The sequence below is a fragment of the Saccopteryx leptura genome, chromosome X (assembly GCF_036850995.1).
Source record: "Saccopteryx leptura isolate mSacLep1 chromosome X, mSacLep1_pri_phased_curated, whole genome shotgun sequence".
In the NCBI taxonomy this organism is placed as follows: domain Eukaryota; kingdom Metazoa; phylum Chordata; class Mammalia; order Chiroptera; family Emballonuridae; genus Saccopteryx; species Saccopteryx leptura.
In genome coordinates this window covers 39,449,296-39,464,523 of record NC_089516.1, presented here as the reverse complement: position 1 = coordinate 39,464,523, position 15,228 = coordinate 39,449,296, and the positions used below count along the sequence as shown (strand labels likewise).

At 41.4% G+C, this 15,228-nt stretch overlaps 1 protein-coding gene across 4 annotated transcripts in view; it reads right to left on the bottom strand.

Annotated features, from left to right (window-relative positions):
* The window catches only part of PHF8 (PHD finger protein 8), a 143,892-nt gene that overhangs the window by 61,380 nt on the left and 67,284 nt on the right, over positions 1 to 15,228 (bottom strand). For 3 of the 4 annotated variants that reach the window (XM_066357562.1, XM_066357561.1, XM_066357565.1), the window contains exons 12-14: positions 6,366 to 6,455; positions 4,203 to 4,505; positions 3,331 to 3,434 (exon numbers count right to left, since the gene is read on the bottom strand). In XM_066357562.1, the coding sequence (XP_066213659.1) occupies positions 3,331 to 3,434; positions 4,203 to 4,505; positions 6,366 to 6,455 (497 nt within the window). The remainder of the gene's footprint in view (positions 1 to 3,330; positions 3,435 to 4,202; positions 4,506 to 6,365; positions 6,456 to 15,228) is intronic. The other variant, XM_066357564.1, reaches the window with a different exon arrangement.

Sequence of the window (15,228 nt, the reverse complement as noted above, 5' to 3'; positions counted from 1 at the left end):
ATAACTCTTACTATCTATCTTCCTCTGACTTCCTACATGTTTCAGGATTTCTGATGACCTACTCAGCTTCCGTTCAAACACAAACCATTATCACCACCATCATCACCTTTCATCTTAAATTTCATCATTATATTTATAAGAACTATCATTAATTAGGCATTTACTATGTGGCAGGCCCTTTGATTAGCAATTTACATACACTATCTTATTTACTTCTCCAACCGTAAGTTTTATCTATAGAATAGATAAAATGAGGACACTGAGGCAGGAAGGCTAATTAACTTGCCATGGTCACACAGGAATATATGTCAGAGCTAAGATTAAAACATGTCAGAGCTAAGATTAAAACTTGGGATTGTGCCTGACCAGGCGGTGGCGCAGTGGATAGAGCGCCAAACTGGGATGCAGAAGGACCAAGGTTCGAGACCCCGAGGTCGCCAGCTTGAGCGTGGGCTCATCTAGCTTGAGCAAAAAAAAGCTCACCAGCTTGGACCCAAGGTCACTGGCTCAAGCAAGGGGTTACTCGGTGGGCTGAAGGCCCGCGGTCAAGGCATATATGAGAAAGTAATCAATGAACAACTAATGTCTCGCAACAAAAAACTGATGATTGATGCTTCTCATCTCTCTCCATTCCTGTCTGTCTGTCCCTATCTATCACTCTCTCTGACTCTCTCTCTGTTCCTGTAAAAAAAATTTTAAAAGCCTGACCAGGTGGTGGCGCAGTGGATAGTGTTGGACTGGGATGCAGAGGACCCAGGTTCGAGACCTCTAGGTCGCCAGCTTGAGCACAGGCTCATCTGGTTTGAGCAGAGCTCACCAGCTTGGACCCAAGGTTGTTGGATTGAGCAAGGGGTTACTCGGTCTGCTGACGGCCCCCGGTCAAGGCATGCATATATGAGAAAGCAATCAATGAACAACTAAGGTGTCACAACAAAAAAGTGATGAATGATGCTTCTCATCTCTCTCTGTTCCTGTCTGCCTGTCCCTATCTATCCCTCTCTCTCTGTCTCTGTAAAAAAATAAAACAAATAAACAAATAAATAAATAAAACAACTTGGGATTGTCTGATTCCCAAGCCCTTGCTTTTTGATGTAAACAGCTATTTTGTTGTTGTTTATTTTATTGATTTTAGGGAGAGGAAGGAGAGAGAGGGAGAGACAGAAACATAAATCTGTTCCTGTATGTGCCCTGACTGGGGATTGAACCAGCAACCTCTGCGCCCTGGGACGATGCTCTGTCTAACCATGCTCTGTCTAACCAATCAAGCTACTTTTATTTTATTCTTTTAGAAAAGACTCTATTAAAAATTATTTTAAGAAAAGTAATACATGCTCATTATCTAAAATTCAAATGCTATTTTAGTGGATATCTCCTCTCCTGCCTCCACTTTCCTACTTTCCAGAGGTAACTCCTGTTACAAGTTTGGTTGACAAGTATAAAGTAATAAATATATTTATTTGCAAGAATGTGTATAAATATCTCTGGAAGGAAGTCACTGACTTTGGTTGTCCACGGGGAGGGGAACTGGAGAACAGAGAGGAGTGGGAGCAAAATTTTTCACTATGTATTCTTTCATGCGTTTTTGAATTTTAAAGTATATAAATTTTACACCTCTTCAAAAAAGTGAAATTGAAAGGAAAAAGTCTGTATATTGCTTTTCTACATAAGCATACATACGCACACATGCATTTTTAAAAAATTAAAATGGAACTGTCTGACCAGTGGTGGCATAGTGGATAGTGTCGACCAGGGATGCTAAGGTCCCTGGTTCGAAATCCTGAGGTCACTGGCTTAAGCACAGGGTTGCTGGCTTAAGCACGGTATCATCAATGTGATCCCAAGGCTGCTGGCTTGAGCCTAAAGTCACTGGCTTGGCTTGAGCCCTCCTCATCAAGGCATGTACCAGACATAGACAACTAAAGTGAAGCAACTATGAGTTCAGGATTCTCACTCTCTCTCTCTCTCTCCTCTCTCTACCTTCCCTTCCTCTCTATCTCTCAAAAATAACAATTAAAATGAAACTATCTCTATATATTATTTTATAAATTGCTTTTTTCACTTAAGAATGTACATCTTGCCTGACCAGGCAGTGGCGCAGTGGATAGAGCGTTGGACTGGAATGCAGATGACCCAGGTTCGAGACCCCGAGGTCACTAACTTGAGCTCAGGCTCATCTGGTTTGAGCAAAAAGCTCACCAGCTTGGACCCAAGGTTGCTGGCTCGAACAAGGGGTTACTCGGTGCTGAAAGCCCACGGTCAAGGCACATATGAGAAAGCAATCAATGAACAACTAAGGTCTCGCAATGAAAAACTGATGATTGATGCTTCTCATCTCTCTCCGTTCCTGTCTGTCTGTCCCTGTCTATCCCTCTCTCTGACTCTCTGTCTAAAAAAAAAAAAAGAATGAACATCTCGGGCCCTGGCTGGTTGGCTCAGTGGTAGAGCGTCGGCCTGGCGTGCAGGAGTCCCAGGTTCAATTCCCAGCCAGGGCACATAGGAGAAGCGCCCATCTGCTTCTCCACCCCTCCCCCTCTCCTTCCTCTCTGTCTCTCTGTCTCTCTCTTCCCCTCCCGCAGCTGAGGCTCCATTGGAGCAAAGTTGGCCCAGGCACTGAGGATGGCTCCATGACCTCTGCCTCAGGCGCTAGAATGGCTCTGGTAGCAACAGAGCAACGCCCCAGATGGGCAGAGCATCGCCCTCTGGTGGGCAAGCCGGGTGGATCCCAGTCAGGCGCATGCGGGAGTCTGTCTGACTGCCTCCCCGTTTCCAACTTCAGAGAAATACCAAAAAAAAAAAAAAAAAAGATATTAAACTCATTCCTTTTTAACAGCTGCATATTCAATTTTATACATGAACTCTAATTTATTTATCCAACCCTTATTGATGAACATACTTTCAATTACTATTATAAACAATGATGTGAACATTTTTCTTTTATACACCTGTGTAAATATTATTGAAAAATTCCTAAAAATTGAATCATAAAAGGTGTATAAAAAAACTAATGCTCTTAACCAGTATGCTATCCCAACTCTTATACCTGTCAGTAGTTCTGACCCAATGACTTGCTGAAATTTCTAGAACTTACACAAAATTTTTCTCAGGATTTCCAATTAGATTCCAGACCTCTACCCTATCTACCCACACAGATACAACCATGGTTCTCTGAACTAAGCAATGATATCTGATAATATCTGGTATTTCCCCAAGTTCAATCCCTCCCGGACCCGTGTTCCAGTCCCAGGTCCCAATTCCATGCCTTGTGTTAGTGACATGTTGCCATCAACAGTCCCAGTCCCAGTATCTCTGTGCCCATTTTTCCCACCTCACCTGCCATTAGACATCAATAGGGCCAGCGGGCCCTCATTCCCATCAAGCTCCAAGTCTGGCGAGTCATCATCTGAGTCATTCAAGCAGGTACCAGTGATGTTGAACTGCAGAAGGAGGAGGCTCAGTTGTCAACTGTCTGGATCTCCAATGTGAATCAGGATGGCCAGTTCCCTCCGGTTTCACTGGTTTAGTTTCACTGTCAAAACCACCTCAACGAACATCTTCTGCTAAACTGTTCCACTCCCCCCACCCCCACCCCAAATGATCACAGGAGTAGGAGGTTGAGAATGTTTGGCTGGTTCATGGGGAACCTTCTCAATCTTATAAAACATGTTCCCTACAAATAGGGGGGAGCACCTTCACATGCTCATAGAAGGCACCACAACCATGAAGCAAGGTGGAACCCTGGAGGAGAGCTTTTCTGAAGGACCTATTTAAGAGTCTAACCTGGCACTTACATAACATGGTCTCAAATGTCATTCCCATCCCAGCATTTCAAGATTCAGCTCATGTCAAGTTTTCTGAGAAGAACTCCTGACCACTGCTCCTACCGAAATAGAATCATCCCCCTGTGTCTCAGGGTCCCACACACACCCCTGATTGTGTCATCCGCAACACTTCACTGTACTCATTTGTTTTTATGCCTATCTTTCTCACTAGCCTGTCAGCCTCTTGAAGGTTACATCTACAGCACCTATCACAGTGCCCAGCATAGACAAGGTCTCAATAAATGCCTGTTAAGTGAGTGGGACTGGTAGCCAAACACCAGGGGCCCTGAGGGAGGTGGGAGAACAGGATAGCCTGTCCTTTTAATACCCTGCTCTTCCAAGGGACCCAAAAGGGTTGGGCTGAACCCATGGGCCAGCACCCACCTTTGCTTTCTGGGAAGAGCCTGTCTTCAGTGCCTGATGATTGTATATGTCCATGAGATTATAGCTCAAATGGCCAGCAGGCCCCAAGGCTGAACTCTCCTTGCCCTTTCGCTCTGCCTTCTTGAAGAGTTCCTTGGGCTTCAGGCCTTTCTTCTTTGAACCACTTTTGGAGGCCAGTGACAGCCTGGACATGCCTACTGAAGTGGAATGGGCTGGCCTGGTTAAGGGAATGGAGCCGGCTGGGAAGATCCTCTGCATCCCAAAGATATTGCTCGACTTCCCAACCTTCTGTTGGAAGATATCCTATAAGAGTGTTAGTACACAAGGGGGTTAGAGCTTACTCAAGGGTTCTCTCTACTAAGAGCAGAGGTCTGTTCATGGCACTGGTGGTACTGCCATGAAGTGGCTTACGGATGCTCCACATATGCACACCCTAATTTTTGCACAATGAGTCACCAAGAATTTACTGGGTGGCATTTCTTTACCCAGCCACTGACATGTAAAGAGAAGATGAGCAGAGGAAAAGCCCAGCATTATTGTCAAAACTGGAGAGGAAAGATTCCAACAGCAGCTGACATGAAACAAAATAATTGAGCACTAAACTGTGTAGTTCCAGCTCAAAAAACTGTAGAATTTGAGAGAAAGAGAGGTTCTAGTATTCATTCTGCTACTAGCTACCACTGTGGCCTCAGATAAGTGATTTGACCACTTTGGAGCTCTGTTTACTCAGCTGTAAAATTAAAGAATTAGACTAGAAAGGTGGTTTTCAAAGATGTTCTATAGCTCCTTCGAGCTTCTTGGGAGGAGACTTTGGGACTGCTGGGAGGTGAAAGGCAAATCAGAGGAACAAGACGAGCTCTAAGCCTCTTGCCTCTTCATCTCATTCACAGTAGCTACGCTTTGACTGTATATATTAGACTGTATATATTTGGTTGTATATATTAGACTTCCATGTAAAATTTTATTTAAAAAATAATTCCATTGCTTTAAAACATTTGAAAACCAGTGGATTAGATATGATCCATCACTGAGTCCTCTTCCAAGCAGCCCACGTTCTATGTATACAAAATTGGTTTAAGTGGGAAGAGCTGGATAACAGGTAGGCCTTTTAATTAAACCTAAAGAGTTCTGACAAATGGGATTGGAGGAAAATGAGACAGGAGGTGGACAGTGTAAGCTATGCTGCAAGAAGTGAAACATGCTGTAAGTGGTGAGTCTAGAAGCCCAAATTCCCAGTAGCTCACTCTGACCACCCTTTAGCATAGATTTAGTGTTAAATGGAACTTTACCACTTCTGAACTAAAAGAAAATTTAAACTTCCTCAAGTCCAATTCTCCTCTGGTGCCTCTGCTACTGCACCAGCCCACACTGAGTTCTCTCTTTGCCACAAAGTTTGTTAATAACAATGGCTCACATTTATTGAGTACTTACTCTGCCAGGCACTGTGCGAGGGGCTCTACATACATTAGTTCTAATTCTAACAAAACTCTGAAAAGGTGGAGTTATGCCTCCTTTACAGATAAGGACACTGAGGCTCTGAAAGGCTTTCAAGTGAAAGAGCAGGAACCAGAACCCAAGTTTCTCTGAGTCTCTTACCACTACACCTTACTGCCTCGTGGTATATGCCACCTGTTGAAACGTGGCTTTGTAATCATCTTCAAGCTGGGAGAACTGTCATTTTGTAGAATGCAGAAACTGAGTCAAAATATTAATAACAACAACAACTACTACTAAGACCACCACCCACCACCACCAAGACCCACCATCAGAATTTATTGAGCACCTACTATGTGCCAAGCACTATATTTAATGCTCAACCTCTATTACCTTATTTTATCCTTTTAACGACCCCTGAGTAGGTATAACTATCCCCACTTTAGAGGTGAGAAAATGAGGCTTAGACAGTTCACTCTGTCCAGGGCCCCCTACTAGATTGCGAGTTCTTTGTGGGTAGACACTGTATTATATACCCTTAGCACCCAACCCAATTGTGGCATACACAAGGCACATTATTACTGAATGAATAAATAAATGAATGAATGGAGTACTCGGTGGGGTCTTTCCAACCTTTCCTCTAAGCTCTTATGCCAACTGCAGAGACCTAACCTGCCACTTGAGCCTTGAACCCTCCCCAACCGTCTCCCCTGCTCCCATGCTTCTTACTTCCACCAGGCGGATCTCCCTAGCCAGATCTTTAATGAGCTGTACAGTCCGCACTGTGTCCGGGATCTCATCCTCGTGGTCTGGCAGAGCCTGTCAAATAAAAAGCATGAGGAATAGATCCACACATAAAGGAATAACTGATTTTCAATAAAGGTACCAAGACAATTCAATGGAGACAGGGTAAAAACAAATGGAATTAGATCAATTAGATATCCCTATGACCAAAAAAGAACCTTAATCCGTATCTTGCACCATATATACATATACACATACAAACTTTTCAAAATGGATCACAGGTCTAAATGTAACATCTAAAACTATAAATCATTCAGAAGAAAGCAGAGGAGAAAATCTTTATGATCTTGGGTAAGTCAAAGATTTCTCAGGACACAAAAAGCATGAACCACAAAGGAAAAAACTGAAAGCCCTAGCCAGATAGCTCAGATGGTTGAAGTATCATCCCAATGTGCAAAGCTTGCCGGTTCGATCCCTAGTCAGGGCACACATTGAAACAGATCAAAGTGGGAGATGACGTCACAGTAATGGTGCGGTAGGAAGCGATACCGATAAATCTCCCCCAAAACTCAACAAGATCTTCAACCAGAAACAGAAAATCCTATCCTTGGAGCCTCCAGATGTTTCGCAATACACCCGAAGGTATGGCCGAGCGAAAAATTGTCTAAATATATAATCAAACCCCGAAGGAAATAGGGAGTAAGAAATGCTCCGCCTTCCTCACTAACCTAAATAGGGCTGCTTTCACTGGGAACTGAGAATATAGAAACTGAGGCGGGCAAAGGGGGTGAATAGATCCAGGCCACGGCACAAACGGCCGAACCAGGCTGTGGCACGGAAATCCAAGCCGAGGAAAAACTGTGCCTGTGGCAACCCAGTCAATACAAGGTAACACTCGCGCCAAACCCAGACAAAGAAAGACAAGCGGGGCAGCCATTTTCCCCGATCTCCTGGTCGACGTGCGCAGATAGTGGGCGAGAGATTCCTCTGAGTGCCTCGGCAGTGCGCGCCTGTGTTATCCCACAGAGGGGCAGAGTCAGAGGCCTTTGTATGTGGAATCTCCGGGCCGCCCCAGCGCCCTGAAAAAGCCGCGCATGGGGAGGGAGCGAGAGCCAATTCCAACGCTGGAACTTTTCCGTGCGGGCGGAGGTTTCACTCAGAGTGTGAGACTTCCGGCCTGATATCCTGGTCTGCGCGCACGGAGAGTGGGCAAGAGATTCCTCCCAGCACTTCAGGAGTAGGCGCCCGTGTTATCCCACAGAGGGGCAGAGCCAGAGGCCTTTGTGTGGGCCAAAAGCGGAATCTCCGGGCTGCCCCAGCGCCCTGAAAAAGCCGCGCACGGGGAAGGAGTGAGAGCCAATTCCAACGCTGGAACTTTTCCGTGCGGGCGGGGGTTTCACTCAGAGGGTAAGGCGGCCGGCCTGATATCCTGGTCTGCGCGCGCAGATAGTGAGCGAGAGATTCCTCCGAGTGCCTCGGCAGTGTGCGCCTGTGTTATCCCACAGAGGGGCAGAGTCAGGGGCCTTTGTGTGGGCCAAAGCGGAATCTCCAGGCCGCCCCAGCGCCCTGAAAAAGCCACACACGGGGAGGGAGCGAGAGCCAAATCCAACACTGGAAGTTTTCCGTGCAGGCGGGGGTTTCACTAAGAGTGTAAGACTTCCGGCCTGATATCCTGGTATGCGCGTGCAGATAGTGAGCGAGAGTTTCCTCGAAGCGCCCCAGGACTGGGTGCCCACCCGTGTTACCGTACAGAGTGGCAGAGCCAGAGGTCTTTTACTGGGCAGAAGCCCTGCCTGATTATGCTAGCAACTCTGACTGACTGAGCCTTACCCAGAGCCCTGTGCAGAGTGGGAATAGAGTAGGGAGTTGCCAGCTCTTTGAGCCTCTTACTATCCAGGCAGAGGCAGCAGCAACCCTATAGATGGATTATAAGGCTACTAATTGAGCAAGGAAAGACTAGTAGAGAGGCTCCAGGAACATGGACTCTTTCACTGTTGGAGCCTATAGATGCTAATGAGCCTCGACTACCAATGAGACTGAAGCACAATACATGACTTCGCCATAGAGACTTATCAACTGCAAACCTCTACCTGAGCATGCCAAAGGGGCAGAACCCGGGGTACAGAGTCACCGACCAGGAAGAGGGAGAGAAAAGAAAAAGCAAGAAGATAACCTCTCAAAATCAATTATAATCCACAGACTTTATAACCTATCCCATTTTATTATATTTGTTCGTTTATTTCTCTTATCTTCATTCTTCATTTTTTTTTCTTTCCTCCTCCAATTTGGTCGTTTAACTCTCTGCCAGTCTTACTTTCTAATCTCCTTGAACTACACTACCCATTAGTGTTACATCTCCCATTATCTTTTCTTTCCTCTTCCTTTCTCTCTATGAGGGTTGCACTCCAAAACCCTTAAATCTCTCTCTCTCTCCCTCCTCTTTATTCTTTTTTCTTCTTTTAGTGGTTCCCTCTTTTTTTTCTCTCTCTCTTTCTTTTCTCCCTCTTTATTAGTTTCTTCCTTTCTCCTTTACATCTCCTCTCATTCAAACCTCAATAACGAACAAATTATCTTATCTGGGACTCAAACCTATGATTGAGGAATTTTGGGGGGTTTTTACTTTACCTTTTTAACTCACTAGCAGTGCTCCCATCCCTGGCTCTCCATTTTATCTAGTTCTTGTTCCACTAAATACAATAGTAATTTTTTAATTTGTCCCCCCATTTTCCTGTTTCCCTCTTATTCCTCTCATCATAACTCTTAGTCAACCAAAAACTAAAAGCAAACCATTTTATTCTTGACCCAAATTTTTCCTTATTTGCTTTTGGTAGGTCCATACCCCCTTTTTTTTTCTTTTTTTTTTTGCCCCTTTATTACTTCTCCCCAATTCAGGCCCTCCATTACAGGCATTGTTTGTTCTATTTAGTACAATATAATTCACAGTTCACGACAAGATTTTCTCCAGAAAAAGGGGAGAAGAGAGGAGAGGAAAAAAGGGGGGGAAATAATTTCCTTTTTTTTAATTTTTATTTTATTTTATTTTTCTTAATTTAATTATTAATTTTTAAAAAAACAACCTTTTGATTTTTTATTTTTTTAACTTTTTATTCTTTATTAAATCTCATTAATACTATCAAAAAACCACCCTCAGATGCCATTAAGGAAGAGAAAATTGAATTATCATGGATAAAAAAAGAAAGAGAGGTAACACAGATAGATGAGGAAAAATCTATGGAGAAAAAAATTTAATATATTGGAAACCTTGGAGTTAAACGACAGAGAATTTAAAATAGAAATCCTAAAAATACTCAGAGATATACAAGAAAACACAGAAAGGCAATTTAGGGAGCTCAGAAAACAACTCGACAAACACAAAGAATATATTTCCAAGGAAACTGAAAGTATAAAAACAAATTAAACAGAGATGAAAAACTCAATTCACGAGCTGAAAAATGAGATAACACGCTTAGCTAATAGAAAAGGCCAGATAGAAGGTAGGATTAGTGAAATAGAAGACAAGCAACTTGAGGCACAACAGAGAGAAGAAGAAAGAGACTCAAAAATTTAAAAAAATGAGATAGCCCTACAGGAATTATCTGACTCCATAAAAAGAATAACATAAGAATAATAGATATATCAGAGGGAGAAGAGAGAGAAAATGGAATGGAGAACATACTCAAACAAATATAGATGAGAACTTCCCAAGCCTGTGGAAAGAACTAAAGCCTCAAATTCAAGAAGCAAACAGAACTCCGAGTTTTCTTAACCCCAACAAACCTACTCCAAGGCACATCATAATGAAATTGGCAGAGAGTGGACCCCAATATTTAAAGTCCTGAAAGAGAAGAACTTTCAGCCATGAATACTATACCCATCAAAGCTATCCTTCAAATATGAAGGAGAAATAAAAACATTCACACATACAGAAAAGATGAGGGAATTTATCATCAGAAAACCCCCACTCCAGGAATTACTAAAGGGTTCTCCAATTAGATACAAAGAACAAAAAAAAAACACAAAGCCACAAGTAAAAGCTACAAGAACACAATAAAACCAAATTTAAACTGTGACAACAACAAAAAGAAAGGGGGGGAGAGGATGGAGATTAACAGTAGCAAAGGAATATGGAGTGCACAAGTACTCATAAAATAGTGCACTACAATGAACAGGGTAGGAACCCTTTTCATTACTTAAAGGTAATCACTATTGAAAAAACCACCACAGAAGCACATGATTAAAAAAGATAGCAACAGAGGAAAGATGTATGGAATACAACCAAATAAAAACAAAAGATAGAAAAATGAAAGAGAAGGATCAAACAAGACACAAAACTAACAGAAAGCAATCTATAAAATGGCAATAGGGAACTCACAAGTGTCAATAATTACACTAAATGTAAATGGATTAAACTCACCAATAAAAAGGCACAGAGTAGCAGAATGGATTAAAAAAGAAAATCCAACTGTATGCTGCCTACAAGAAACTCATTTAAGTAACAAGAATAAAAACAAATTCAAAGTGAAAGGCTGGAAAACAATACTCCAAGCAAATAACATCCAAAAAAAAGCAGGCGTAGCAATACTCATATCTGACAATGCTGACTACAAGACAGAAAAGTACTCAGAGACAAAAATGGCCATTTCATAATGGCTAAGGGGACACTGAATCAAGAAGACATAACAATTCTTAATATATATGCACCAAACCAAGGAGCACCAAAATATATAAGACAGCTACTTATTGACCTTAAAACAAAAACTGACAAAAATACAATCATACTGGGGAACCTCAATATACCGCTGATGGCTCTTGATCGGTCATCCAAACAGAGAATCAACAAAGATATAGTGGCCTTAAACAAAACACTAGAGCACCTGGATATGATAGACATCTACAGGACATTTTATCCCAGAGTGACTGAGTATACATTTTTCTCCAGTGTACATGGATCATTCTCAAGAATTGACCATATGTTGGGCCACAAAAAGAACATCAGCAAATTCAGAAAAATCGAAGTTGTACCAAGCATATTTTCTGATCATAAAGCCTTGAAACTAGAATTCAACTGCAAAAGAGAGGAAAAAAATCCCACAAAAATGTGGAAACTAAACAACATACTTTTAAAAAATGAATGGGTCAAAGAAGAAATAAGTGTAGAGATCAAAAGATATATACAGAGAAATGAAAATGACAATACAACATATCGGAATCTATGGGATGCAGCAAAAGCAGTGATAAGAGGGAAGTTTATATCACTTCAGACATATATGAACAAACAAGAGAGAGCCCAAGTGAACCACTTAACTTCACACCTTAAGGAACTAGAAAAAGAAGAACAAAGACAACCCAAAACCAGCCAAAGAAAGGAGATAATAAAAATCAGAGCAGAAATAAATGAAATAGAGAACAGAAAAACTATAGAAAAAATTAATAGAACAAGGAGCTGGTTCTTTGAAAAGATCAACAAAATTGACAAACCCTTGGCAAGACTTACCAAGGAAAAAAGAGAAAGAACTCATATAAACAAAATCAAAAATGAAGAGGGAGAAATCACCACGGACACCACAGATATACAAAGAATTATTGTAGAATGCTATGAAAAAATTTATGCCACTAAATTCAACAACCTAGAAGAAATGGATAAATTCCTAGAACAATAAAACCTTCCTAGACTGAGTAAGAAGAAGCAGAAAGCCTAAACAGACCTATTAGTAGAGATGAAATAGAAAATACCATTAAAAACCTCCCCAAAAATAAAAGTCCAGGCCCAGACGGCTATACCAGCAAATTTTATCAAACATTCAAAGAAGACTTGGTTCCTATTCTACTGAAAGTCTTCCAAAAAATTGAAGAAGCAATACTTCCAAACACATTTTGTGAGGCCAACATAACCCTCATACCAAAACCAAGCAAGGATGGCACAAAAAAAGAAAACTACAGACCAATATCTCTAATGAATACAGATGCTAAAATACTAAACAAAATACTAGCAAATTGAATACAACAACATATTAAAAAAATAATACATCATGATCAAGTGGGATTCATCCCAGAATCTCAAGGATGGTTCAATATACGTAAAACGGTTAACGTAATACACCATATCAACAAAACAAAGAACAAAAACCACATGATCTTATCAATAGATGCAGAAAAGGCTTTCGATAAAATACAACACAAGTTTATGTTTAAGACTCTCAACAAAATGGGTATAGAAGGAAAATATCTCAACATGATAAAGGTCATATATGATAAACCATCAGCTAACATCATTTTAAATGGCACAAAACTGAAGGCTTTCCCCCTTAAATCAGGAACAAGACAAGGTTGTCCACTCTCTCCACTCTGACTTAATGTGATACTAGAGGTTCTAGCCACAGCAATCAGACAAGACAAAGAAATAAAAGGCATCCATATCGGAAAAGAAGAAGTAAAGGTATCACTTTTTGCAGATGATATGATCCTATACATCGAAAACCCCAAAGAATCCACAAAAAAACTACTAGAAACAATAAGCCAATACATTAAGGTCGCAGGATACAAAATTAACATACAGAAGTCAACAGCCTTTCTATATGCCAACAATGAAACATTTGAGAACGAACTCAAAAAATAATCCCCTTCACGATTGCAACAAAAAAAATAAGATACCTAGGAATAAACATAACAAAGAATGTAGCCCTGGCCAGTTGGCTCAGTGGTAGAACGTCGGCCTGGCGTGTAGAGGTCCCGGGTTCAATTCCCGGCCAGGGCACACAGGAGAGGGGCCCATCTGCTTCTCCACCCCTCCCCCTCTCCTTCCTCTCTGTCTCTCTCTTCCCCTCCCGCAGCGAGGCTCCATTGGAGCAAAGATGGCCTGGGCGCTGGGGATGGCTCCTTGGCCTCTGCCCAAGGCGCTAGAGTGGCTGTGGTCGCAACAGAGCGACGCCCCGGAGGGGCAGAGCATCGCCCCCTGGTGGGCAGAGTGTCGCCCCCTGGTGGGTGTGCCGGGTGGATCCCGGTCGGGCGCATACGGGAGTCTGTCTGACTGTCTCTCCCCATTTCCAGCTTCAGAAAAAAATACAAAAAAAAAAAAAGGATGTAAAAGACTTATATAATGAAAACTATAAACCATTGTTAAGGGAATTCGAAAAAGATATAATGAGATGGAAGAATATTCCTTGTTCTTGGTTAGGAAGAATAAATATAATCAAGATGGCCATATTACCCAAAGCAATATACAAATTTAATGCAATTCCCATCAAAATTCCAATGACATTTTTTAAAGAAATGGAACAGAAAATTATCAGATTTATATGGAACTATAAAAAAAACCCGAATAGCCAAAGCAATCCTAAAGAAAAAGAATGTAGCTGGGGGCATTACAATACCTGACTTCAAACTATATTATAGGGCCACGACAATCAAAACAGCATGGTATTGGCAGAAAAATAGACACTCAGACCAATGGAACAGAATAGAAAACCCAGAAATAAAACCACATATATATAGTCAAATAATTTTTGATAAAGGGGCCAACAACACACAATGGAGAAAAGAAAGCCTCTTCAATAAATGGTGCTGGGAAAACTGGAAAGCCACATGCAAAAGAATGAAACTGGACTACAGTTTGTCCCCCTGTACTAAAATTAACTCAAAATGGATCAAATGTCTAAACATAAGACCTGAAACAATTAAGTACATAGAAGAAGACATAGGTACTCAACTCACGGACCTTGGTTTTAAAGAGCATTTTATGAATTTGACTCCACAGGCAAGAGAAGTGAAGGCAAAAATTAATGAATGGGACTACATCAGACTAAGAAGTTTTTGCTCAGCATGAGAAACTGATAACAAAATAAACAGAAAGCCAACTAAATGGGAAATGATATTTTCAAACAACAGCTCAGATAAGGGCCTAATATCCAAAATATACAAAGAACTCATAAAACTCAACAACAAACAAACAAACAGTCCAATAAAAAAATGGGAAGAGGACATGAACAGACACTTCTCCCAGGAAGAAATACAAATGGCCAACAGATATATGAAAAGATGCTCATCTTCATTAGTTATTAGAGAAATGCAAATCAAAACTGCAATGAGATACCACCTCACACCTGTTAGATTAGCTATTATTAACAAGACAGGTAATAGCAAATGTTGGAGAGGCTGTGGAGAAAAAGGAACCCTCCTCATACACTGTTGGTAGGAATGTAAAGTAGTACAACCATTATGGAAGAAAGTATGGTGGTTCCTCAAAAAACTGAAAATAGAACTACCTTATGACCCAGCAATCCCTCTACTGGGTATATACCCCAAAAACTCAGAAACATTGATACGTAAAGACACATGCAGCCCCATGTTCATTGCAGCATTGTTCACAGTGGCCAGGACATGGAAACAACCAAAAAGCCCATCAATAGAAGACTAGATAAAGAAGATGTGGCACATATACACTATGGAATACTAACTACTCAGCCATAAGAAATGATGACATCGGATCATTTACAGCAAAATGGTGGGATCTTGATAACATTATATGAAGTGAAATAAGTAAATCAGAAAAAACCAGAAACTGCATTATTCATACGTAGGTGGGACATAAAAGTGAGACTAAGAGACATTGATAACAGTGTGGTGGTTACGGGGGGAGGGGGGAGAGGGAGAGGGAAAGGGGGAAGGGGTAGGGCACAAAGAAAACTAGATAGAAGGTGACGGAGGACAATCTGACTTTGGGTGATGGGTATGCAACATAATTGAACGACAAGATAACCTGGACATGTTATCTTTGAATACATGTATCCTGATTTATTGACATCGCCCCATTAAAAAAATTAAATTAAAAAAAATAAAATAAAAAATAAAA